Source organism: Panthera leo, chromosome C1, assembly GCF_018350215.1.
Source record: "Panthera leo isolate Ple1 chromosome C1, P.leo_Ple1_pat1.1, whole genome shotgun sequence".
NCBI lineage: Eukaryota > Metazoa > Chordata > Mammalia > Carnivora > Felidae > Panthera > Panthera leo.
Window position 1 is genome coordinate 24390894 of NC_056686.1, and position 27392 is coordinate 24418285.

Here is a 27392-nt window from a genome sequence, read left to right on the forward strand (position 1 = left end):
GGTAGTGGCTGTTTTCAGTGAACACACTGTGGGAACGGGTTGAAATCTCATTTCCGTGCATAATAGCACTTCACAGACGGTGACCACCCTTTCACATCCATTAGACCCTCATGAGTTTGGCAGATGAGTGTGGAGAAACCGAGACCCACAGGGTTTGGTGAATTTCCTGAGAATGCAGAGCTGGTAAGTGGCAGGGCTAAACCTAGCAACCTGGGCTGGCTTCATTTCATTGAAACAAACTCTGAAGGCAGCACATGGATTTCAGTGCCATGGTTTTATCTTTCAAGCCCTCTGCCCATAAGCACAAGTATCAAGAAATAGTCTTCAGCTCTACGCCATCTTCATTCAAGTCCAGTCCCTCAGTCTGTAAAGTCAGGTTTCCAACTACAAGGTAGTTGGAAGGCAGCCCCTCCTGGCCCTGGCCATGCCTGTTGTCTGCCAGGTTTCTATTCCATTCACACGGCTCCTGGGTAAATTTATTCCAAATGCCAAGGCACAGAGTAGGACTGATTTGTTCGGTCATTCATTTATTTGCTTAAATATTTTGAGCACCTTCCTGGTGAAGATTCGAAGATAAGTCAGACATGGATCCAGCCCTCAAAGAACTGATGGTGTCTTAGAGGAGATGGGATGTGTGTAATTGGCATCACATGATGTAAAGTCACCAGGGCTGGAAGACAGATGGAGGTGTGATTTTCACAGTAGTCCAGAAGCAGGAGAACCGGATTCCTCGTGGGAGATCAGGGAGGCATTATGAAGGTGGCATCTGAGGGTAAGAAGAGACATAGGGAGAAATTGATTGGAGTCGGATTATGGAAAACCTTAAATGCTAAGAGGTAAGGTTTTGTCTGTAGGCATAGGGGAATTTTTGATACTTACTGAGCTTGGAAGTGGACAGGATCTGTGCTTGTGGGACATTAATTTGGCCTCAGCACCCGATGGTGTGGAGATGGGAGACAAGGGCAGGGAGACAGTGGCTGTCTTGAGATGTTTAAGGTGTTGCGATAATTCTGTAGCCACATTGCTTATATCTGACGTTAGCAGACACTGCCAGATCATAAGGTCCTCCTGTAAAGTCTTCTCCCCCCAGACCTCCCAACCCCAGTTCCAGCACCTGCCATTGCTTCTTGGAAAGTTCATCTACATTGGTCACCTCCACTGTTTTACTTCCTACTCTTTTCTCCGCTCACTGTGGTCTGGCTTCTGCCCCCTCCACACCACTGACACTGCTGCCATGAGGTCAGTCATAGATTTGCTAGAGTCAATCCGGTGAGCGATTTTCAAGTGTTACCTTACTTGGCCTCTCTCAGTAGTTGACTCTGCCCTTTCTTTCCTGCTTGAAATTCTTTCTTCCTCTGGTTTCTGACACTATGGGTACCCATTGCTCTTAGCCTCTGCCCATTGCTTTCCAGTCTCATCACAGGGTCATTTAATGCCAGTGTGTCCAGTTCTCCATCATTGGCTTGCTTCTTCAACATCTTATCATTGCTGCTAACTAATTAATTAACTAACTCATCAGTTTGTTCTCTGTATTTATAGGTCTGGTTCTGCTTTTTGTTTGCTTATTCATTTATTTGGTTTTTTAGGTTCCATGGATGAGTGAAATACTATGGTGTTTGTGTTTCTCAGTCTGACTTATTTCACTTAGCATTATACTCTCTAGGTCCATGTATGTAGTGGCAAATGACATGATCTTATTCTTTTCTGTGGCTGAGGAATATCCCAGTGTGTGTGTGTGTGTGTGTGCGCGCGCGCACGCGTGCACACGCAAGTGTGCATATGCACCACGTTTATGTCACATCTTCTTTATCCATTCATCTATTGATGGACACAGGTTGTTTCCATATCTTGGCTATTGTAAATAATGCTGCAATAAACATAGGAGTGCATGCATCTTTTCAAATTAATGGTTTTCTTAAGCTTATTTATTTTGAGAGAGAGAGAAAACACGAGCAAGGGAGGAACAAGGAGAGAGAGAGTGAGAGAGAGAGAGCGCGTGAATCCCAAGCAGTCTCCGTGCTGTCAGCATAGAGCCTGATGCAGGGCTCAAACTCACCAACCGGGAGATCATGACCTGAGCCGAAATCAAGAGTCAAATGCTTAACTGACTGAGCCACCCAGGTGCCCTCAAATTAGTGTTTTTGTTTCCTTTGGGTAAATACCCAGTAGTGGAATTTGAGAGACCTCCATACTGTTTTCCACAGTGGCTGTACCAATTTATATTCCCACCAACAGTGCACACGAGTTCCTTTTTCTCCACATCCTTTTCAGTGCTTGTTATTTCTTTTTGATTCTAGCCATTCTGACAAGTATAAATAAAGGTGATATCTCGTTGTGATTTTGATTTGCATTTCCCTGATGATTAGTGACGTTAAGCATCTTTCATGTGTCTGTTGGCCATCTGTATGTCTTCTGTAGAAAAATGTCTATTCAGGTCCTCTGCCTGTTTTTTAAATCATACTGTTTTTATGGTGTTGAATTGTGTAAGTTCTTCATATATTTTGGATATTAACCCCTTCTCGGATTTATCAGTTGCAAATATCTTCTTCCATTCAGTAGGTTGCCTTTTTGTTTTGCTGATGGTTTCCTTTGCTGTGCAAAAGCTTGTTATTTTTATGTAGTGCCAATAGTGTATTTTTGCTTTTTTTCCTCTTGCCTTGGGAGACATATGTAGAAAAATGTTGCTGTGGCCGATGTCAGAGAAATTACTGCTTGTGCTTGCTTCTAGAATTTTTATGGTTTCAGGTTTTACATTTAGGTCTTCAATCCATTTTGAGTTTACATTTGTGTATGGTATAAGAAAGTGGTCTGGTTTCATTCTTGTGCATGTAGCTGTCCAGTTTCCCCAGCATTGTTTATTGAAGAGACTGTCTTTTCCCCATTCGTATATTCTTGCCTCCTTTTTCCTAGATTAATTGACCACGTAAGCGTAGGTTTATTTCTGGGCTCTCTATTCTGTCCCACTGATCTGTGTGTCCATTCATTCAATCATTTAACAGACATTTATTGAGCACTGACTATACGCCAGACACTGTTCATCAGCATGAACAAAAGGTAGTCCTTGTCCTCATGGAGCTGATGTTCCAATGCAGGGAGACAGACAACAAACATATAAATAAGTGTATAATACGAAGAGAACAAGAGCAGGGGAAAAGTTGACAGAGAGTGAAGGGGATGCTATTTTGTTTAGTGTTGACAAGGAAGGCCTTTCTAACAAGTTGCTTTTGAGCAGAAGCCACGAGGGAGGAAGAGAGCAAATTGTGCAGGTAAATCAGGGAGAAGAACATTCTGGGCAGAGGGGAGAGCAAGGTGCAAAGTGCAGGTCACACTGGTCGGGTGAACAGCAGGGTGCTGTGGAGGCCGGAGTGGAGTGGGCGAGGCAGAAGGTGCTGGAGGATGAGGTCAGAGAATTTGGGTGAGCACAGATCAGCTAGGGCCCTGAGGGCCATGAGAAGACCTTTGGGTCTTACTCCAAGAAGGGATACCACTAGAAGTTCTCAGCCAAGAGTGACTTGAAATGACATATATTAAAAGGATCCGGGGCGCTCGGGTGGCTCAGTCGGTTGAGCGTCCAACTTCGGCTCAGGTCACGATCTCGCAGTCTGTGAGTTCAAGCCCTGTGTCAGGCTCTGTGCTGACAGCTCAGAGCCTGGAGCCTGCTTCAGATTCTGTGTCCCCCTCTCTCTCCGCCGTACCCCTGCTTGTGCTTTGTCTCTCTGTCTTTCAAAAATGAATAAACATTTAAAAAATTTTTTTAAAAAAGGATCCCTTTGGGTAGTGGTCTTCTTGGATAAGACTGGACTGTCTCTCAAGGTAGAACGAACCGGATGTGCTGATGGCTTATGTGAGTGGTATGAGAAAGACAGAAGTCAAGGATGACCCTAAGGTTTTTAGCTTGAGCAGTTGATTTAGACATGTTATGTTTGTGACGCCTCTCAGATATCCAAGTGGGGATGCTCAGTAAGCAGTTGCATCTGTATGTCTGGAGTTCCGGGTTGGGGGGTGCAGTCAGAGCTGAGATATAAATTTGGGAGTCATTAATGGGTCCATGGGATTTGAAACCTATATATCCCGTGAACTTATAGGTGTAGAAGGAGAAGATGAGAGATTTAAGGACTGAGCCCTGGGGAACTCCAGCATGTCAAGGTCAGAAAAATAGGGAGAAACCAGTAAAGGAGACCGAGAGGGGGCAGGCAGTGAGGTGGGAGGAAAATCGAGAGTGATGGATGCCAGGAGGAGAAAGCGTTTCAGGAAAAAGGAGAAATTGACTATGTATAGTACTGTGCGTAGGCGGATTGAAAACTGATCACTGGGGAGGTCTTTGGTGGGTTTGACAAGAGCAGTGTCGATGAAGTAGTGGAGCAAGAGACCAAACGGCCTGAAACAGAGCTGGGGAATATAGGCGGGAAGACAATGAGTATCGATGCTTCTTTCAAGCAGTTTTGTTGTGAAGGGGACAGAGAAATGCATCAGTAGCCAAAGGGCCATATGAGGTCTAGGTTTTTATTAAGGTGGAGGATCTAAAAGCATGTTCGTTTGCTGATGGGAATAGTCCAGGAGAGGGGAGGATAATTGATGGTGGAAGAGAGGGGCAGTTGATAGATCGAGGGCAGGCAAAGTCCCTGTACAAATGGCAGGGACAGTCTGGCTCTGCATGTGAGGAAGGACAGTTCGTTCGTAGGAACAGGAGTGAAAGCAGACCACATGTGTTCATAGGAGAGTTTGGGGGTAGCTGGGAGCATGTAGAGGTTCTCTTCTGATTGCTTCTCCTCAGTTAAAGCAGCAAGGATGGTGGCTGAAAGGAAGGAAGGGGCAGCGGGGGTGGACAGCTGAGCAGAGGGAGGGTGTGGAATCGTCCCTGAAGAACCAAGGGCTCTGATATTAGTGCTCAAAGAGTGATGGTTAGATGGATTTGAAGCGACACTAGAACACACAGTTGTGTTATTTTTCACCAGTGATGTTAGCTTGCCTTGTTTCAGGTATGGAATAGGCATAGATTTGTATTTACCCAGAATTTAGGTTTAACCAGGGGAATACAGATAGAGGGAGAGACAGGACTCAGGCAGTTGAGGGTGGATGTGAAGGAGTGATTTCAGTGATGGATTGTGGGTACTAAACTGGGGAAGGAGAGGCACGAGGATCCAAGGAGGTGAAGGACAGTAAAATGGCAGCATAGTCCCTGGCTTGGCCCCAGCCAAGAAAGGACATTTAGGGGGTGAGCTGGAAAGATATGAGATGGTGACTGGGAGGTGGGGTGCTTGAAATGTGGACTGTGGAGCAAATGCAGTTATTGGCAATATCTTGGTATGGGGCCATGATTCCGCTCCCAACTATACACTAGCAGGGTGCTTTAAAAATATGCTTGGGAGGCACTTGGGTAGCTCAGTCAGTTAAGCATCAGACTTTGGCCAGGTCATGATCTCAGGGTTGGTGAGTTTGAGCCCACATCTGGCTCTGTGCTGACAGCTCAGAGCCTGGAGCCTGGAGCCTGGAGCTTGGATTCTGTGTCTCTCTCTCTTCCTGCCCCTCCCCAACTCGTGCTCTGTCTCTCCCAAAAATAAATAAACATTAAAAAAACTGAAAAGATATGCTTGGGACAGAGATTGGGCATCAGCATTTTTTAAGTTTCCCAGGTGATTCTTTTTTTTTAAGTTTATTTATTTAATTTGAGAGAGAGCGTGAGTGAGGGAAGGGCAGAGAGAGAGGGAGAGACAGAGAATCCCAAGCAGGCTCCACACTGTCAGCGTGGAGCCCGACATGGGTCTCAAACGCATAAACTGTTGAGATTGTGACCTGAGCCGAAATCAAGAGTTGAATGCTTAACTGACTGAGCCACCCGAGCACCCCTTTCCCAGGTGATTCTGATATGCAGATCAAGTTGAGAACTCTTGGTCTAGGACCGGGTAGCTGACATGGGGTAGAAGACAAGGAGGAAAGGAGGTCATGGAACAGAGAGGCCAGGGTGTTGGGTCATTTTCAGTATTCACACCAAGAATTACGCTAGGAGTTATGTTGTGAAGGCAATGTGCTCAAATCTCCATGGAATGACGAGGTGACGTTGGGGCTCCTAGATGACTATGATAAGGAGAGGTTGGTATGCTAATGGTGAGGTTTTGGGGTGATGCTAGGGTGGTCTGGAGCTGATGGCCAAGAAGGAAGTCTTGAAGACGTCTTTGGTGCAAAAGGTGATTTTATTAAAGCATGGGGACAGAACCCGTGGGCAGAAAGAGCTGCACTGGGGTTGTGAAGAATGGCTGGTTTTATAGTATGGAGTTTGGGAGGAGGCCTCCAGAGGGACTTTGACATGCTAAAGCAGACTCCTAAGATACCTGAGGCCTTGCTATCATCAAGCCAAGGTTGTTTTCCCTTTAAGTAAGGCATTAACATTAGGACAGTAAGGGTTTCCTGGAGAAATGTTATACTCTGTATTTGCCTCAAGTATTTGTCAATGGGCTGCAGGTTATAAGGAATGTAATTTTACCTGCCATTTCCTTCTTGCCTTTGTTTCCCACATCACTATTGAGGGGTGATGTTGGGGCTCCAGGAAATGGAGTCTATAGGTTTCTGGAGATTAGGCTGTGGATAAGATTGCCTTTTTCTTGCAATTTACTAAGATATTTGTAAACCCATGTCCTATAAGACTGTGATCTCTGTCAGTTGGCCATTTCCTTTGTCCTTAGGCAGCCAGGAGTGCCTAAGGAATATCACACACGTCCCGCCTGGGGAGGAGGGTGTGCTAGCTTGCATTTTGTCCTTAGCCCACCTCATGCTCTCTCATCACTATCATTCGATGGTGTGAGCTTCAAAAGATCTTAAGGTTTTCGAATATGGAGGGAGGGACAGTGGTCTGGAGATGACAGTGAAGCACAAGGAGGATCCTACTCACCTCCGACCCAGAGGTGTCAGAGTTATGGGGTAAGGGAAGCAGGGTGTTCAGGGGAGAGCCAGGTCTCAATGAAAGCAGCAGGTCCAACTTGCTGAAGATTTGCAAAACTGTATTCTTCCCTTCTTTCCCTAAGTTCCAGATGTATCTGTCTAACCCAGATACTCCCCCATGGATGCTATGGGGCTGCCCCAAACACAGTAAAATCCAAACTGAACCCCTCATTGTCCCAGTACCTGCTTTTTCTCCTGTGTTCCCTGCCTCAGTTTATTCCACTGTCATCTACCAAATCAACGGACCCACAATCTGTGTCATTTTGAATCTTCTCTTTCCCTTCTCTCCCCTCCCCCATGTGGTCACTGCATGCTGTTAACTTTACTTCTCTGCTTTAATTCATGACATCTCTCATCCTCTCCCCCTCTCTTCCTGCCTTTCATCTTGCCTCTCTTAAATCCTTCCCCTGCATTGCCCTCTGAGGGAGCTTTTAAAACTCAGATCTGACCATGTACTCCCCCTCCTTAAGATTCTAGCTGCTTAAAGAATAAAGTCCAAGAGGGATGCCTCGGTGGCTTAGTTGGTTAAGCATCCAACTTCGGCTCAGGTCACAATCTCAAGGTTGGTGAGTTCGAGCCCCGCGTCAGGCTCCGTGCTGACAGCGCGAAGCCTGAAGCCTGCTTCGGATTCTGTGTCTCCGTCTCTCTCTGTCCTTCCCTTACTTGTGCTCTGTCTGTCTCTCTCTCAAAAATAAATAAATATGGGGGCGCCTGGGTGGCGCAGTTGGTTAAGCGTCCGACTTCAGCCAGGTCACGATCTCACGGTCCGTGAGTTCGAGCCCACGTCAGGCTCTGGGCTGATGGCTCGGAGCCTGGAGCCTGTTTCCGATTCTGTGTCTCCCTCTCTCTCTGCCCCTCCCCCGTTCATGCTCTGTCTCTCTCTGTCCCAAAAATAAATAAAAAACGTTGAAAAAAAACATTTTAAATAAATAAATAAATAAATAAATAAATAAATAAATAAATAAATATGAAAAAAAATTCTTTTAAATCTTGCTCAAAGATCACTTTTCTGTGAAATCCTTTTCTGAACTCCTAGAGAGAATTCATTACTTTCCTGTCTATACTTCTTCGTCACTTTGAAATTTGCATGTGCTACATTACATTGTATGAATTTGTTCACATGTCTTTCTGTCCTGCTAAACTTAACTTCTTGAGGGAGGAAACCGGTGTCTTGGTAATGATGGACCTTGTTAACGCAGTGTTGGGCATTCAGATGAACGTTTGTGTTGGTAAAATCAGATCATGAGAGGGGAAGGGGAGTGTGCTAATTCTTACTTTTCTGGTGGAGAAATAGTTAACAATTGGTTTTTCCAACGACTAACACTGGACCCATTTTACTTAATGTTTTTGTAGATAATTGAGAAGAAAGGTAAAGTATAACACCAGGCCGGTGAGGATAGATGGCCAGAAGGTTCCACAACCCCTGAGGAGGGAGCAGGAAACTGGCATCTCAGCCCCAGTGTGACCAATGAGAACTAAAATAATCTAACATATGTATATAGTGATGAGCCACGAGCTGCTGCTTTTATTCTAGGAAACCCCTTTGGACTCACTATAGATTATGAAGAGTGTTAGGCATTATCGGACGGGAACTAGAAACCAGAGAAAATCTCCACCCTTATGTAGAATGATGTCGGGTTCTCACCTGCGGTTCAGCTTGCCATACTTTTGGCAGCACCTTGGAAGAGACCAAGCCCAGCTAGGTATCCCGAGAAGGTCCCAGAGAAAAGGAGTTACTCCAGTGTTGAAAGAAACCACAGAAGCCTGGCCTGCTTCATCAGTAAGGACACCAAGGACTTGGTGTTTGTGTTTATTGATGATGGTGACAAAAATGGCTGATATTTATAGCCCCTACCCTGTCCCAGGTGCCGTGCTTTAGGTGTTACTTCATTTCATTCTTACCATAATCCTTTAAGGTGGGAACTATTATCATCCGTATTTTACATATGAGTAAAGTAAGGCGCAGAGAAGTTACGTGAGATGTCCAAGGTCACATGTCTGGTAAGTGGTACAGCTGGGGCCTGAACCCAGGCTTCAGTGCCTGGAAAGCTTGAGTCACTAGTGCCTTCCTATGTGATGTGATATGGCCAAGGTCTACAAAAAGTCCTGAAGGACGTGGATAGAGGGGACACATCTTGGAATACTGTAGTAAGGGTAACTCGGGAAACTTGAACAGTTTTTATACCTGGGGATTAATTGTGTTGCCAATCATAATGGTTGTACATGTAAGATGGGGAAAAAAAAGTTGGAAAACGATTTAAGTGAATCCCTGGATAGTTGATGATCTCAGGTATATAGAGTTAATACGAATTCTAGTTTACGGTCTGTGCCATAGCACACCATTTCTGCACGTGCCTGGAAGCTGTTCTTAGGAGCTCCTGTCAAAGAAAGCATGGATCCTAGGGGAGAGAGAGACAGAGAGAGACAGAGGGAGAGAACCTGGATCCTGATCCAGGGGTGTGATCCATCAATAACAGAGGTTTCCAAACTTTTGGGGGTCATGAGATCAATTGAGAAGGTCTGTGTTAGTCAGTTCAGGCTGCCACAGCAGAATACGACAGGCTGAGTGGCTTAAACAACAGAAATTTGTTTTCTCACAGTTCTGGAGGCTCAGAGCCCAAGATCAAGGTGCTGGCAGGGTTTTTTCTTCCTGGCTGGCGGACAGCTGCCTTCTTGCTGGTCCTCACGTGGCCTTCCCTCTGTGCATGAACAGAGAGAGAGTGAGATCTCTGGTGTCTCCTCCTCTAATTATAAGGACACCAGTCCTATCAGGGTAGGGCTCCACCCTTATGACCTCATTTAAGCTTAATTGCCTCCCTATCTCCAAATATAATCACACTGTAGTTTAGGGCTTCAATGTATGAATTGGGGGGGATGCAATACGGTTCATGACAAAGTCTCAATCAGCGTTGTCTTAAAATGAAATCAAACAAAATAGATACCGTCAGATTGACTGTTATTTTGGGAAGCTTTTCCACTTATCCACTGGAAGACACCACTGAGGTGGTGATGTAAGCTGTATCCCTAACTGAGCCACAGAGGTTGAAAGCCAGTAAGAACTGTATGGCATTCCTTGCAACCCTTTACCCTCCGGCTGATGGGGAGCCGGACAAAGACTTGGAATTTGCAGTGTCTTGCCGTTGGCTGGTGGTAGAGTTGATGTCCTCCCTCTCAATCTGGGCTGGAGGAATTCCCCAGCTCCTGATCACCTGTCGGAGGGTGGCCAGTGTCATTGTTGCTTACAGTGCAGCTAAATCAACCCATTTGGTTCCCCAGGTGATGTGCTGGTGGTCCCCATCAAGCTCCACAAGTGTCCTTTCTGCCCTTACACTGCCAAACAGAAGGGCATCCTTAAGCGGCACATCCGCTCACACACAGGCGAGCGGCCCTACCCCTGCGAGACGTGCGGCAAGCGGTTCACTCGACAGGAGCACCTGCGGAGTCATGCCCTAAGCGTAAGTGTCTGGACTGGCAGGTCTCCTGTGGTGAGGGCGGCGGGAGACACAGGGGAGGGGGTTCCCGACATCTGTCTGATGTAAGGGTAAACCAGCCTGTCTTTTGGGGCGCCGAGGTGGCTCAGTCAGTTAAGTGTCCAACTCTTGATTTTGGCTCGTGTCATGATCTCACAGTTAGAGTTTGAGCCCTGCATCAGGCTCTGAGCTGATAGTGTAGAGCCTGCTTGGGATTCTCTCTCTCTCTCTCTCTCTCTCTCTCTGCCCCTCTGCTGCTGGCGCTGTCTCTGTTTCTCTCTTAAAAACAAAAAACAACAAACAAACAAAACCTTAAAAAACGAACAAAACAGTTTGTCTTCTGTGTCTTTGTCCACTGGACTATTTTCAGAGAATTTTAAACATATGTTTCTACTAAATTAAAGCTGGGTTGGTAGCACTTAGAGAAAGTTAAAACTTATATGATTACAGACCAGTTTTCTTAGACTCAAGAAAGTTTAGATCCTAGTTAGGGATGGTTGTCATAAGGCAGAGAACAGCGGGGCTTGGACAGGGGATTGTGGGTCTGTTCTCACCAGTGTGATACTAAAGGTGAGAAAGCTGTATCCTCAGTTTCCCACCTAATGCCAGTACCTGGACATAGGGAAAGTACATGCCGCCCTTCATAAGGCCACCTGTGGACAGCAAACAGGGCTCCAGACCAAGGTGACCTCCCCTCCCACTGGCTACTCCCCGGGAGCCCATCTCCCAGGTGAGTGGTTAATTCCCACCAGCTAAAAGGCATTCAGGCCATTTAGGAAGGCATGTATTTAAGATCATCTTTGAGCAAGGCAATCAGTCTTTGGGAAATCAAACATAAAAATGGGTTTGGACTTCAAAGGACACTCTCAAGAATGTGACAACCCACAGAAAGGGAGAAAATACTTGTGAACCGCTTATCTGCTAAAAATCTAGTAACCAGAATATATAAAGAACACTTTCAATTTAACGATAAAAAACAAATAACCAGATTAAACAATGGATGTGACTAGACATTTCTCCAAAGAAGAGATCCAAATGGCCAATAAGAACATGAAAAGATGCTCAACATCATTAGTCATTAGGGAAATGCAAATCGGAGCCACGGTAAGATACCACTTCAAATATACTAGAATTGTTACCATCAAAAAAAAAAAAAAAGTGTTGGCAAGGATGTGGAGGAATTGGAATGTTCATACACTGCGGATAGGAATGTAAAATGGTGTAACCAATGTGCAAAACAATTTGGTGGTTCTTTAAAAAGTTAAGCATAAAATTGCCATAGGTCCCAGCAATTCTACATCAAGGTATATACCCAAGAGAACTGAAAGCATGCATTCACACAAAAAAGTACATGCCCACAAGTGTTCACAACAGCATTATTCACAGTAGCCAAAAAGTGAAAACAACCCAAGTGTCCATCAACTGATGAATGAATAAAGAAATTGTGGCCTATCCATACAATGGACCCTTAATTCAGCCATAAAATGGAATGAAGTTCTGATACAGCTACAACATGGATGAACCTTAAAAGCATTATGCTGCTTGAAAGAGGCCAGTCACAAAAGGCCACGTATTATATGATTTCATTTATATGAAATATACAAAATGTGCAGACTCATGCATATAGAGTAGATTAGTGGTTAGTAGGGGCTAGAGGGGTGTCGGATGGTAGCGGGGTGACAGTTAATGGGCACACGGTTTCTTTCTGGGGTGAGGAAAATGTTCTGGAATTAGCGGTGCCTGGGTGGCTCTGTTGGTTAGGCATCGACTTCAGTTCAGGTCATGGTTTGTGAGTTCGAGCCCCGCATTGGGCTCTCTGCTGTTAGCACAGAGCCCGGTTTGGATCCTCTGCCTACCCCATCCCTCTGCCCATCCCACCTGCCCTTCCCCAGCTCATGCTCTCTCTCTCAAAAATAAATAAACATTTAAAAAAAATGTTCTGGAATTAGATGGTGGTGATAGTTGCATAACCTTGTGAGCGTACTAAAACCCATTGAATTGTTTGCTTTAAAAAGGTGAATTTTGGGGCACCTGGGTGGCTCAGTTGGTTGAGTGTCCGACTCTTAACTTTGACTCAGGTCATGATCCTAGGGTCATAGGATCGAGTCCCACGTTGGGATCCATGCTGTGCATGGAGCCTGATTAAGATTCTTTTTCACTCTCCCTCTGCCCTCTCCCCTGCTCCTCTCTCTCTCTCTCTCAGAAAAAAAAAAAAAAGGTGAATTTTATAGAATGTGAATTATGGGTTTGAAAGAATCCAGACTTAAGATAAGTACAAAGTTACTGACTGCCTCTGCTCTCAGGGCTGGCCCCAGCACACTTGTCTGAAAGTAGCTTCATTCCATGGTCTTAAGTTTTTGTTTGTCTTTTTTCCTCCTCAATTTATATCTCCAGTCTGTCTTGGCAGCAACAGGTCCCTGGTGCCCCTAAGATGTTTCATCGATTGGAATCCTCATTCCCTCTATCTTTCCACATTATACAAAGTCCAGTCTACTGCAGCCTAAAGACGTGGTATTCAAAGGCACCATCAGGTTGCAAAGGTCATGTACATATTCTGGTTGGCTCAAGTGCTGTGGGGTTAGTGTAGGAAGCCCAGAAGACCCCATGGAAGACAGGGACATTGGCCAGGATGTAGTGGCAGCTCCAGCAAGCTGAGTATAGTGCTGTTGGCCCTTGTCCTCCACCATTTCTCTCTGTCTCTACCTCTTGTGTCCATCCTGCATCCAGAGTCTCTACAGGAGAGGCTTTGGTTCACAGAGCTCCTTTAGGCTGGAGCTCCTGAATAGCGCACACATTAGATAGTCCCTTATATGGAGGGGGGCCCTGGGGCTGCTGCCCTGAGGAGTTGCTGCATGGGGTAGGAGATCAGGTTCCTTTTTCTAGTATGCAAAGTGCTTCTCCTAGGTAAGGAATGTATTTATCAATGAAGAGTTAAGAATGAGACATCTGCCACATATGGAGAAGATACCATCTAACAAGTCTGCCTCCCTAATAACTGGATAGTCCCAGGTACAGAAAAAGCCATGCTTAAAATCCCCATCAGTTTCCTGAATGCTCTTTATATGCTGGACATAGGGATATAGTAACAAATGTGACAGAGAACATGAATGAGAATGGTCCCTGCCTTCTTGGAGCTTATAGTCTAGTGAATTTACCAATAATTTGTTAGAAAATCAACAAAGGAAGGAGTATAGGTGGGAATATATAGATGGGGACCTAACCTGACCCAGAGCATCAGCGAAGAGTTCCTTCAAAGGTATTAGTAGTAGCGGAGGCCTTGGCAATGGGGGGTGGGCACGTTCCTCGCATATCCAATGGCCTTGGGGGTGGAAACACCGTCGTCGTGAGGCTGAGGCTGTGGCAGAGAGAGCAAGCAGGAGAACGTTTACTGTGTCTGCTTGTAATTTTAGGTCCATAGATCCAACCGTCCAATCATCTGCAAGGGCTGCAGAAGAACCTTCACGAGTCACCTGTCCCAGGGACTGCGGCGCTTCGGGCTGTGTGACAGCTGCACCTGTGTTACGGACACACACGATGATGAAGACGATTTGATGCCCATCAATCTTAGCCTGGTGGAGGCCTCGTCCGAAAGCCAAGAAAAGAGTGACACAGACAATGACTGGCCAATCTATGTGGAGTCTGGTGAGGAAAATGACCCCACTGGAGATGATTCTGATGGCAGACAGCAGATTCGGCCCAACTTATCAGATCAAGAGACACTTACGTAGCGGAAAATTCTGGGGGTGGGTAGGGGGAGAGGTTTTAGAATTTGTTGTTGCTCATTCTATGTTCGAAAGCCACCATTTGTCCAATTTTGTGGAACCCCGAGAGGAACATGTTTTCATACTATCGTTACATTTTTGTTACATTACATGGTGAAGGTTGGATTTTGTGACTCAAAGGACTGATGACTTCTTACTGGAATGCCCTTGCTTTCTGAGGGCCTTGTTGAGTTAATTCTGAGTGAATTAATGCTTGCCCCAAGGCTTCCCATTTTTCCTGTTGTGCACCCAAACTCTGGTTAGGAGAAAGACAAGAAAGTCTCCATGCTTGAGACATTTAATTGTCTCATTCCTCCAGATTCCTTTTTTTTTTTTTTGTCAGCCTTTTTCTCTGGAAATGTAGGCAAAAATATTTTGACATCAGTCTTACCTTTGCCAAGCTTCTCCTGATGGATTCCATATTTTAATTTTCTGGTGAAGTATTTTTTTTTTAACATTTATTTATTTTTGAGAGACAGAAGGACAGAGCACAAGTTGGGGAGGGGCAGAGAGAGAGGTAGACACAGAATCCGAAGCAGGCTCCAGGCTCCGAGCTGTCAGCACAGAGCCCCACATGGGGCTTGAACCCATGAACCGAAGTTGGACGCTTAAACAACTGAGCCACCCAGGAGCCCCTCTGGTGAAGTCTTAAAGACAAAGCTTCACTGATATAAGGCAGGCAGGGCTGTTTGGCTCCATGAGTGTAAAGATACTTCTAAGACTTCAGTTTTAATGGCTGGGAGTATTTATGTGCACGCAAGCATGGAAATGAGCTGAGAGACTCCTGGGCACTCTGACTTGCCCAGCTAAGTTCAACTTTAAGTTAGTACTGAGAAAGGAGACTGTGAGCCCAAGTCTGGGTGGTTTCCCTGTTTAGTTTGGGATCTGACCGGTCTGCACACACAGATAACCTGTTTTGTGATCATAAAACAAGTCATTTGGATGAAACTCAAACCCCTTCCCTGTGTTTTCCTGCCATTTTCAAGAGCCGCTGCTGTGTAATGTGGAAATGTAGCCCCTGCTGACGGCCTTCTACTTCGATTATGAATAGAACTTTAATTGGAGGGAAAGTGTGAGCCTGTATAAACAAGTTATATTTCTAAATCATTTGCCTTTTAAAGTTTATTTATTTATTTTGAGAGAGAGAGAGAGAGTGAGTAGAGGGAAGGGGCAGAGAAAGAGGGGAGAAAGGATCCCAAGCAGGCTCCGGGATATTAGCCCAGAGCCTGATGCAGGGCTCGATCTCACAAACCATGGGATCATTACCTGCGCTGAGATCAAGAGTCAGACACATCTTTTACCTTTTAAAAGATCCTCTGGAGGGAAAGAGAAGATTGGTAGAAGAACAGGTTTTTAAAATCTTTGCAGCCAACACAGTTATTCTAACAGAAGAGGGTATACTTCTTTAAAAGGCTGAAGAAAAAAAATAAATAAAAGGCTGAAGAGCAGGAAATATTAGGGATTAAGGGATATTCAAGGCACTTTCATAATTTTGTCTTATATTAAAGACATAAGACAAAAAGATAAAGACATAAAGATAGATTTTTTAAAATTATTTATGTATTTATTTTAATTAGACTCCACACCCCACGTGGGGCTTGAACTCATGACCCTGAGAGCCAGCCAGACGCCCTCCAAAATAGATTTTTAAAAGAAATCCCTTTTTCTTCCTTTAATTTTAGTCTAGTCGTGTTTCCAAAGGTAGTGAAATCACCTTTCTGCCTCTTGAGCAAAAATAATAATAATAATAAAAAAAAAACATTATAAATTGGCTTGTGAATGTTAGTCATTGAAGAGTTCAAAATGTGCTTAAATCATCTTCTCAATAGAGGTTAGAACTCCAGAATGGTATTACTCGAACTGTGGCCCCCAGACAGCTGGTCTGTGAATTCTTCGATACCAATCTATACAGCAGGACCATGTGTTGGCCTGTGGTAGGTTGGAAACCTCAAAACTGGTCTTTTACCACAGATAGTTTGAAAATTCTTGTTCTAGATCAAGAGTTGAAGACTAGAAATTATCAAGGACCAGAAACACTTTTCTTCCCTGAAATGGAAATATTAGCTGTTGTTTAAAAGGAGGGATCTTCGCAAATGGGAAACCTAATCGATTGTGTAGAAGGTGTACTTTGCAAGGAGTTAGGTTTGATATGTTTGCTCTGTTTAAGTTATTTCTGATTGTTTTTTTTTTTTAAAGATTTTATTTATAAGTAATCTCCACACCCAACATGGGGCTCAAACTCACAACTCTGAGATCGAGAGTTGCATGTCTCACCAACTGAGCCAGCCAGGCACACCTAAATTATCTCTGGTGTTTTGTTTTTTTTTTTTTTTTTTTAATTTTTTTTTTCAACGTTTATTTATTTTTGGGACAGAGAGAGACAGAGCACGAACGGGGGAGGGACAGAGAGAGAGGGAGACACAGAATCGGAAACAGGCTCCAGGCTCTGAGCCATCAGCCCAGAGCCCGACGCGGGGCTCGAACTCACGGACCGTGAGATCGTGACCTGGCTGAAGTCGGACGCTTAACCGACTGCGCCACCCAGGCGCCCCTTATCTCTGGTGTTTTAATGTGACTTTTCTACCTCCCAGTTCAACTTCTGTGCCCACTTTCTTTGGTAGAGCAACCTCTTCAGTGACTCCATGACTTAATCATATGGCTGGGTCCAAAGTAAACACATTTACACTAGCAATTTCACTTTAGGACAGTGACTTTCAACTGTGGGTGATTTTGTCCCCCAGAGGACATTTGGCAATGTCTGGAGGCATCCTCAACTGTTACAACTCAGGGCAGGGTACTGCCGGCAGCCGGATGAGGTTGGTGTTCAACATCCTACAACGCACAGGATGGCCCCTTATAACAAAGGATTTTCTACGCCAAAATGTCAGGAGTACCAAGGGTGAGGAACCTTACCATCAGATAAAGTTGGATTTTTAAAATGACCTTTAATGAGTGAACTTAATTTTGTGTTATGTTTTAGGTTACCTTTTACCTTCATAATATGTAGTAGGCCCTCATGCTCCCACGAGTCTTGGAAAAGAGTGGAATTAGTAAAATCAGGAGCTGAGGCTAAATTGTTCATAACTTGCCTAAGCTCTGATTAGGTTTGTGATGTAGAAACTTAGAAATTCTAGGAGCACCTGGGAGGCTCAGTTGGTTAAGCGTCCAACTTTGGCTCAGGTCATGATCTCATGGTTCATGCGTTCAAGTCCCGTGTCAGGCTCTGTGCTGACAGAGCTCTGTCTCTCAAAAGTAAACGTTAAAACAGAAATGAAGGAAGGTAGGAAGGAAGGAAGGAAGAAAAGGAAGAAAGAAAGGAAGAAACTCTGATCTGATTCATACTCCCAGAACCATTACTAGGTTCTCGTCATTTTAGCACATTTTATTTTATTATTATTTTTTTAATGTTTATTTATTTTTTGCGAGAGAGAGAGACTGAGCATGAGCAGAGGAAGGGCAGAGAGAGAGGGAGACATAGAATCTGAAGCAGGCTCCAGGCTCTGAACTGTCATCACAGAGCCTGATGTGGGGCTTGAACTCACAGACTGCGAAATCATGACCTGAGCTGAAGTCAGACGCTTAACCAACTGAGCCACCCAGGTGCCCCTATTTTATTATTTTTTTAAAAGTTTATTTATTTATTTTGAGACGAGTGCACGCATGCACATGAGCGGGGAAGGGGCAGAGAGAGGTAGAGAGAATCCCAAGCAGGCTCTGTACTGTCAGCACAGACAAACTGTGAGATCATGACCTGAGCCGAAATCCAGAGTGGAACGCTTAACCTACTGAGCCACCCAGGTGCCCCTTATTACATTTTACAGTAGCAAAATTACTGGGAGGAAAATGGAACATGAAGCTTAATATTTAAATTATTCTTTCTGTAATGTCTCAGATTGTTGCATTTCCAATTGGCTGTTTCGAGTTTGTATGCTGACTTTAGTACTAACTGGACCACTGAATTCTATCACTTTTAATGGAGATAATCCCTTTATTTAGACTATCGAATCATAAACTATCCTCTGTTTTAAATTTATGTTCACAGTTAGCGGTCAATATTTATAATTGCACAGTGTCTTTGGGGTGTAATGAATGGGGCTGGTGACATCTCTATAAGTAAATTAATAGTTGGGTCCAACACAGACCATTAATGATTTATTTTATATCTGGCATCTTTCTGGCACCCTCTTCTTCCCCTCCTCCCCCTCCTCCCCCTCCTCCTCCTTCTTTTTTTTTAATATAATTTATTGTCAAATTGGTTTCCATACAACACCCAGTTCTCATCCCAACAAGTGTCTTTCTGGCACATTCAATCCAAGTTCGCAAAGAGATTATTTGTCTTACGTTAGATACATTGCGTGGACAGTAACAGAATTCTTATTGGTAATGGAACTTAAAAATGGCATCCATGGGAAGTTGTTTCTTTTGGGGGAAAGGGACAGACCTTCATAGCAAGGGTTGGAAAGGAATGTAAATGAGGCCTGTATCTGTAATAGACTAAGAAATGACATAGAGCAATGGGACTTCTGGTCATTTGGTAGATAGATGCCATTTTGATGTAAATATTTTGGTGGTCAGTACAGTTGGAATATTCCTTGAGAAAACTACTGACCTGGTGGTTTGCAAAATATTGTGAAATTGAGTATTCTGGGGGTTCAGAATACACGATGGGTTTTTGTTGTTGTCATTAATTGATGTTGTGATAAACTGCTTGGGGAAAAAGCCACGTGTATGGCTGCATGTGCTGATTCTGAGGGCAGTGGGAAGACTGGAGTGGCCTTTGGTCAACTGAGTTCATTGGACTTATAAGTTTTTTTATGTGTTTCTTGTGCATTGATAATAGAATGACCTCTGTGAAGTCTAGTGTCATGGGGTGGGAGGGGCAAAGGGTTGGGGTGTGTGAGAAGTTCCTATGGCGCTCTGTTTTGAGCAGCACCACTGTACGTCCTGTCGTTGTTCGTCTCTTGTAGCTTGCTTTGTGCTTTCATGTGGCTGTGCTGTCTTCCAAGTCCAAAAAGGGGCACTTGATTCAGTTGCTTATGATGGACAATGTTTTCATGGATTTTTGTTCAGTATTTCTGCTACATATGACTGTGCTCCTCAAACGTTTCATTGTAGTATGGAAAAATTGAATTCTTTTCTTCAGATAATGCTTCTAGAGGGAGAAATGAAAAGGTTTTTTTTTTTTTTTTTTTTTTTTTTTTTTGGCAGGAGGAATTTGGTTGGTTCCTAACATGCCCTAGTTTTAAAAGGTGATAGTAACTCACACTATTGTGATCAGAGGATATGGAACCTTCATAACTGGAGGACTTCTAGCACCTGCTCTGACCTCCAGGTAGATTATTTTACTACCCCCAATTCTTCATTCACAACTCTGGTTTGAGGGAACAATTTTATATCCATCATTTGATTTTTGGACCTTTGTCAGTAGCATGTTAAAAATTGGGGGGTTAGGGTGGCGACCGTGTGCTTGGGTAGGGAAGGTTCAGTAGGAACAAGCTTGGGGATTTTAAGGGAAGGCATCAAGTTGAGATATATGTCTTGGTGACGTAATGGAGATGGATTGTCCATCCTGCAGACAGTGAAGGGTACGATCACGAGTCTTTTGGAAGCAGAAAACCATGCCACACAGTGTCACATCTCTCGTAGTCCCTGTGGAGCATCCACCACGAAACAAAACGAAACGAAACAAAACAAAACACGAAGCAAGTAGTATACAATGCCCTCCGGGGGTCTACTTAGGCTCAACTGAGCATTTAGACACATTCATACTCTGAAACTGCTACACTTGGTATCATCGGAGTCACTTAGAAGGATGTGGGATGAGGAGCACAGCTCAGCAGCAGGGCAGAACTAGATGTTGCTCTTCTACAGGAGTCCCTACAACTCTCTGTGTGTCGTAGCTTCAGTGCAAGGAGACGGACCCACATCAGGCACGTATGGAACCTATCCTGGCTAAAAGCCTCTTGTCTCGTGGGAGCAAGTGTCGGTTATAACCACTCCATAGACATATTTTCCAGGGTCCCCTCAAGAGATATGTCTGTTCCAAGAGTCACTGTGCTCAGGGAAGCCCAGAGCTGTGGCTTCCTCTCAGGCATTTATAGTTCTCCCAGTCTGGATGCAGTTTACCAGTTAGGGGTCAGCTCTACCATATGTAATGATTCCAGCAACATAGGTGATGCACTATTCTTTATTAGGCTGCCAGGGGAACAGAGCTAGAAAGTTAACGAAAGGTCAGATTCTCATATGGAAGGGGAAAAGGTCCTGTTAATCCATTACCAAGCAGTATGCTGAGCAATTGCACAGCAGATACCCCACCTAGTTCCTATAACGTGCAGCCAGAGGAATGTCCTATTAAAATATAGCCGACACCAACTCATTTTCTTCTCTTGAAGGGTATTCGTTCTTTGTGTTTAGCAGCTTGTGGTGAATACGCAGTTGGCAAATTTTCTGAGGAATGAGTAAGAGTTGGATAAATTGTCAAAATGGTCCCACAGAAAGGCCATACATCCTTTGGTATTACTAATAGTAGGCAGGTATAGTAGGACATTCCAAAAGGACATTATTGAATGGACGTTTGTGGGGATTCCATGAGTCACACGTTGATGGGAATCTATGTCCTCCAGGCAACACAAACACTAGGCTCTTGGTAACAATGTCTCTTATTGCTGCCACGCGGTACTACTCTTGCTTGCTTCTGTTGCTTCTGGAAGATCAGTAAGTGGAGATAGCTGGCTATTTATGCAATAGTTATTCATGGAGTCCTTGCTGTATGTCAGGCACTAGGGGTACACCAGTGAACAAACTCCCTGCCCTCAAGGAATTTGCAGTGTGTGGTCAGGGGGACTAGCAATTAAGCAGCTACAACATAGGTCTAGGTGTGACAGTGGGGCAAGGATGCAATGGGGGCTCTGAGAGAGCTTGGGTAGAACACCTGCCCCATCTAAGCAACTGTTATTGTGGTCCTTCTCATCCGGTAAACTTCTGTCTCTGGGATATAATTTATAAGCACTACAAAAATTTTTTTAATGTTTACCTGTTTTTGAGACCGAGAGACAGAGCATGAGTGGGGGAGGGGCAGAGAGACAGGGAGACACAGAATCCGAAGCAGGCTCCAGGCTCTGAGCTGTCAGCACAGAGCCTGACACGGGGCTCGAACTCACGAACCATGGGATCATGACCCGAGCCAAAGTCAGATGCTGAACCGATTGAGTCCCCCAGGCACCCCAACACTTTAAATAGTTTCTGACACTTCCTGCCTTTTCCAAACATGGTGGCTTTAGACATCAACAATGTTTAGATTACTTGTTTTATTAAGGGATGCACAAATATTGTAAGCGTTTCAGAATATCCTACTCTTTAGAAAATATGCATCAGATGCTATGGTTTTCGTATTCAAACACCACTCCCACCATTCCCACCACCACCACCACCGTCACCACTAAATAACTTCCCATTATCCTCATCCCGTGTGATAAGATAGAACAAGGTATTGTCACTGTGACAGACGTGGAGGAGCCCCATTGTGTCTGGATTGGGTCTTGGCTGGCCATGTTAACTAGTTAATACCCCGGAAACCAGATAGATATGGAACAGAACCATTCAATCAAAGAATTAGAAAAATAGAAGGGACTTTAGGGATAGTCTAATCTAACTCTATTTTACAGAGAGATGAAATGACTAGTCCCTAGTTCCCACACAGCTAGTTAGGGTCAGAGACCAGTTCCTGCCAGGCCAATGCTGATAATAAACATGTTGGGGCAGGCAGCAAAGACCATCCATAGATAGCATTAGTTTCCTTGGGTGCCCATCAGACTAAAATCACAGAAGAGGAAAATGCTCTGACTCTGTGTGATCATGGCTTACATTCTTGTAATGCTTAGATAGGAAGAGGGCAAATCACATGCTGAGAATGGGGAAGTTACTTTAATTTCTGTGCCTGTAATACCTACACATATCTGAACAACATAAACCACCATCAACACACACACACACACACACACACACACACACACAGGGCAAATCAAAATCTTTATTGCTCACTTATTTAATATGTATCATGTATTTGATTTTTTAAATAGAGGTTTTTTATTAAAGATACTTTTAAAGTTTATTTATTTATTTTGAGAGAGAGACAGCACAAGTGAGGGAGGGAGAGAGAGAGAAGGAGACACAGAATCCCAAATAGGTTCTGCACTGTCAGCATGGGTTCAAACTCATAAAACCATGAGATCACGGTCCTGAGCTGAAATCAAGAGCCAGATGCTTAGCTGACTGAGCCACCCAGGAGCGCCCACAAGAACAATCTTATCTGAAACACAAACCACATATTTTAAATCAGCAGCACATATAATATAATATTATGGTATATACACAAAATGAATTTGGGTATTTCTTGATTTAGCATATTAAAATTTTTTTTTAAATTTTTTTCATGTTTATTTATTTTTGAGGGTGGGGGCAGAGAGAGAGAGGGAGACACAGAATCTGAAGCAGGCTCCAGGCTCTGAGCTGTCAACACAGAGCTCAACGTGGGGCTTGAACTCACAAACCATGAGATCATGACCTGAGCTGAAGTCAGATGCTTAACCAATTGAGCCACTCGGGTGCACCCCCCCCAAATTTTTTTTTAAGTTTATTTATTTAGGGACACCTGGGTGGCTTGGTCGGGGTTAAGCACCTGACTTTGGCTCAGGTCATGATCTCATGGTCCATGAGTTCAAGCCCCACATCGGGCTCTCTGCTCTCAGCGCAGAGCCCGTTTTGTATCCTGTTTCCCTTTCTCTCTGCCCCTCCCTTGCTCACACTCTCCCTCTCTCTCTCAAAAATAAATAAACATTAAAAAATTTTAAAGTTTATTTATTTATTTTGAGAAAGAGAGAGACACACACACACTAAGTGGAGGAGGGGCAGAGAATAGGAGAAACAGAATCCCAAGCAGGCTCCACAACATTACTGCAGAGCCCCATCTCGGGGCTTGAACCCATGAACTGAGATCATGACCTGAGCCGAGATCAAGAGTCTGTTGTTCAACTGACTGAGCCACCCAGGTGCCCTGATTTAGTGGATTTTAATAAACTTTCTGCAAAAGCAAATTTTATTTAAAGGTCCATGACAATATATAATAGTTATTTGTAAAATAGATTAGCCACTTTATGAACTAAAAATATGTAGAACCGGTGATCTTGGTTATTAATGAAATATTTATCAAGTTTGGGGTTAAAATTAGTGCAAATCATCTGTGACTTGGTTAAATCAACCTGAGACTAAGTAGGAAATAGACTGAAACTAAATTTTTCTTTGGATTTATGTGAAATCAGATTGAGACACCCTAGCGACAAGTTTATAATAGAAACAGCCTTATCCTGGTTCAGGAAAAAGGTTTGTTTGTTTGTTTTCTTCATTGCTCATTTTGTCTTCAGAAACCAATGTAATTTAACTATTTTCTATACTTGGAGAATTTAAAATTGACCTAAGTTAGATAGCTGGGAATGTTGGAATGACTAAGTTTGAAATGGTTAAGGCAGTTGTAGAATGAATGAAATGAATTGAGGATTGATCCCCTCACATGAATGAGTTAATAAACCGTCGTAATTTAAAGTTAGTTAACTTTTTCTCAGTGCAAATATTTTATGTGAAATTCTAATGAGGAATTCTATGAATAAGATATTAGTTAAGAAAACAAAGAAAGCTGTTAAATAGAACTCTAAACAGAAGCAGCTCCCATCAAACATCTTTTCACACCTTTCTGTCCCTTGGTGATAGGACCAATTACTTCCTCAAAAGAGACAGTTTCTGGGCAGAGAATCCCAAGCCAGGACACCTAGATTCTGTGGCAGAAGACTGCCCACTGTTTGATGAGTGAGTAATGCAGAACGCAATAAGAGGGAAAACTAATGGCAGACAACACAAAAATCAGAGAAGACACAACCATTCTAAGCCCTGAGCTCTACAGTCACATGCTTTGCAACAACTCTTAGAAGGAAAATAAAAACTGACTTGATCTTTGGCTGTCAAGTCTTACAAAGGCACTTGTCAAAACTGCTATCAAAAAAGAAAAAAAATTGAGAGAGAAGATGAAGTTGGAAATGATTCTGACCATTAAAACAACAGCAACTGAGATCTTTTTTAAGGAGTGGGAAACCTGCTTTTTGGAACCAAGTTGGTCTTTATGTTAAAATGGCTATGTACAAAGTCTGTTTATATGATTCATTGTTATCTGGGTTATGTGTTGATTTGCTATTTTTACTTTTTATATATAAAGAACTAAAAATAAGAGAGAATAAAGTAATACATTGGTGGATATAATCTATATGATATAGATCTAACTTCTTGTTTCTGTTGTCTCGACATTCCATTTTTAATGTAAACCTTTAAGACGTGCATATTTTTGTTTTGAAAATTATTTCTGGTTAAACAACAGTGTCAAATATTTATCCTTTAAAGATAGGAAGTTGGTTCAGTTTTAGCTATCTATTGGTATAATTTTACATTTTTTGAAAATGTTTAGGCTGGGTTTATTTAAGATTGGCTGGGCTTACTGCCAGCTCTTGAGAAAACCTATAGTTTTTAAGAGTCCCCATAACAATATATAACTGCTAACGGTAAATACACTTTCCATCTGTTTGAAGACTCATTAACTTCATTTAATAATAGAAAAAAAAGTACTATCTAAAACAGAAGTTGGGCCGAATCCTGCTTGCCGCCTGTTTTTTGCAAACAAAATAAAGTTTTATTGGAACACAGGCACACCCATTCCTTTCTGCATTGTATAAGCCAGTTTTTGTGCTATGGTGGCAAAGTTGAGTGGTTGTGACAGATATCTTTCATGTGCAAAGCCCCAAATAGTTACTATCTGGTACTTTACAGAGTGTGCCTACCAGTGATCTAAAATGTTGGTTGGCACAAGAGATAGATCTATTATACCTTATATAGGATAGTGGGCATCACTAGGATTAAACCTATCTGGTATGTATGGACCAATCTGTGAACGTCACTAAGATTTAAACATATCTAATATGTATGAGGGTCAGGGAAGGGACACAGATGATCCATATGAAGTTTTCTGGGGGGAAGTCTCTGGAAATATCTGACCAGGAGAAAAGATGGTCACTTGGCTCAGCTCCAGGGAAGTATGCCTGAGCCTGCAGCGCGAGAGCTATAGGCAGAAACTAAAGGAGCATGATCTTAAATCTTGGTGAGATGCTGGGAGCTCAGACTGCACTGCTTGGAACACCTGCCAAAAGCATGAGGCAGAGCAGGAGGGTGGGGGCACTGACTGCCCTGTATTTCGCAACTCTGCACATCCTCTATCCTCGTGTATCCTTAGCACAGCTAAGGCAAGAGAGGTTAAATCCAGCTGGATGGGCCCTATTGGTGAGCACTGCAGGCAGCCAGGATTTCAGCTTTTCCAAGCCCCTACAGATTCAGCAGCAGACATCAGAGTGCTTTTGGCTTCAAGGAACAGGCATTCCAGCAAGCTGAAGGTAATGGTTCTCAATGTGTGGTCCCAGAACCATCAGCATCAGCATCATCCCAGGGGCGTTCTGGTGTAAACTAAAATTTGAAAGCAGTTTTAAAAGGATTTGTTTCAAGATTCAAATGAGGGATTTTACGAACATCCTAGGGGAAGAAATCAGCAGATCACCTGGAATTAGCAAGTAAGGACTGAGACTGCTCCTGGTCTCCCATGGTCCTTGTCTATACTCCTTGGCTGCTTCTCTCTGCCAGCGTGAAGTTCCCCAGCCACTCTTAGAGGATTAGCTTTCTTCTGTCCATTCATTGAGCTCTAAATGGTTGTCCCAGCCCTGACCTGACCACTGCTCTGTCCTTCAGGTAAAATTCTCCAAAGGAAAACACCTCCATTTCTGCCCAGCAAAGCTGGGTTCTATGGGGTCACATGGCACCGTGGGTCAGGCAGCAGGGGGTTCTAATCAAGAGGTTAGGGTGGGATGGGGAGTGTGTTATTTGGAAGCTGGGGCTGGGTGATAGTACAGGGGACAGATTCTCTGGGAAGGGCGTTGGAGAGAGCAGAAATATTGTCCCATGTGTCTCCTTTTTAAAAAAAAAATTTTTTTTTTTAGTGTTTTATTCATTTCCTGAGAGTGAGCCAGAGTGTGAGCAGGGGAGGGGCAGAGAGAGAGGGAGACACAGAATCCAAAGAAAGCTCCAGGTTCAGCTCAGATGCCAGACTTGAACTCACCGACTGTGAGATCATGACCTGAGCAAGAGTTGGATGCTTAACCAACTGAGCCATCCAGGTGCTCCTGGCCCCCATGTCTCCTATATGAACAAAATCAAGGCAGACAGGAAATTTTACTAGAGCAGGCATTGTATACCTCCAGGAGTTCCCAGAATCAATGGGGAGAAACCTGCAGGTGGCTGGACAGTTTTTCCATTAGTAGGACAGCAAAAGTCAATTCAGTTATACATACTCAGAAGAACTGAATTTGGAAACAGGTGTTCATACAACAACTTGTACGTACATGCAAACGATCACAGCAGCTCTATTCACGATAGCCAGAAGGTGGAAACACCCAAATGTCCATCAACTGATGAATGGATAAACAAAATGTGGCATATGCAAGCGGTGGGATATTCTTCACCCATCAAAAGGAATGAGGTTCTCATACACTCTACAACATGGATGAATCTTGAAAACATTATGCTAGGTGAGAGAAACCAGACACAAAGGGCATCATATTGTATAATTCCACTTACATAAAATGGCTGGAATAGACAAATCCACAGAGATAAATAAATAATAAATAAATAAATAAATAAATAAATAAAAACAGTGGGGGTTGCCAGGGGCTGGGCGGGAGACAATGCAGGTTTCCCTTTGAGGTGGAGGGGAAAGTTCTGGAACTAAATAGTGGTGATAGTTGCACAACACTGTGAATGCATTTAATACCAAGGAGTTGTCCTTAAAATGATAGGTTTTATGGGTACTTCACCACAATCTTTTTTAAAACGTCTATTTACTTAGCGTTTCTGGGGTTCCCGGAGGTGTTCGCGCGGAGGGCGGGCGGGGCGTCGGGGCTGCCAGGACGGGCCGCGCGCCTGGCTGCTGGCGGAGGGCGGGCGGCGGGATGCGGCCCGGGCGCGGCGCCCCCAGACGTCCCCGGGCCGGGAGAGCGGCGGGAGGCGCAGAGGCGGGCGGGCGCCATTTGCAGCCCCGGGCGCAGCGGCGGCGGCGGCGGCGGCGCGCCGGTTCCGAGGGGCTAGG

At 43.9% G+C, this 27392-nt stretch overlaps 1 protein-coding gene and 1 long non-coding RNA gene across 2 annotated transcripts in view; both read left to right on the forward strand.

Annotated features, from left to right (window-relative positions):
* Positions 1 to 14636, forward strand: part of ZBTB8B (zinc finger and BTB domain containing 8B) — a 41619-nt gene extending 26983 nt beyond the window's left edge. The window contains exons 6-7 of the mRNA XM_042948676.1: positions 10213 to 10391; positions 13817 to 14636. Of these exons, the coding sequence (XP_042804610.1) occupies positions 10213 to 10391; positions 13817 to 14134 (497 nt within the window). The 3' untranslated portion in view covers positions 14135 to 14636. The remainder of the gene's footprint in view (positions 1 to 10212; positions 10392 to 13816) is intronic.
* A 4773-nt stretch (positions 14637 to 19409) lies between these two features.
* LOC122227208 lies at positions 19410 to 24492 on the forward strand. The gene is made up of 2 exons (XR_006205921.1): positions 19410 to 20881; positions 23930 to 24492. It is a non-coding gene; the product is annotated as an uncharacterized LOC122227208 (long non-coding RNA).
* The last annotated feature ends 2900 nt before the right edge of the window (positions 24493 to 27392 follow it).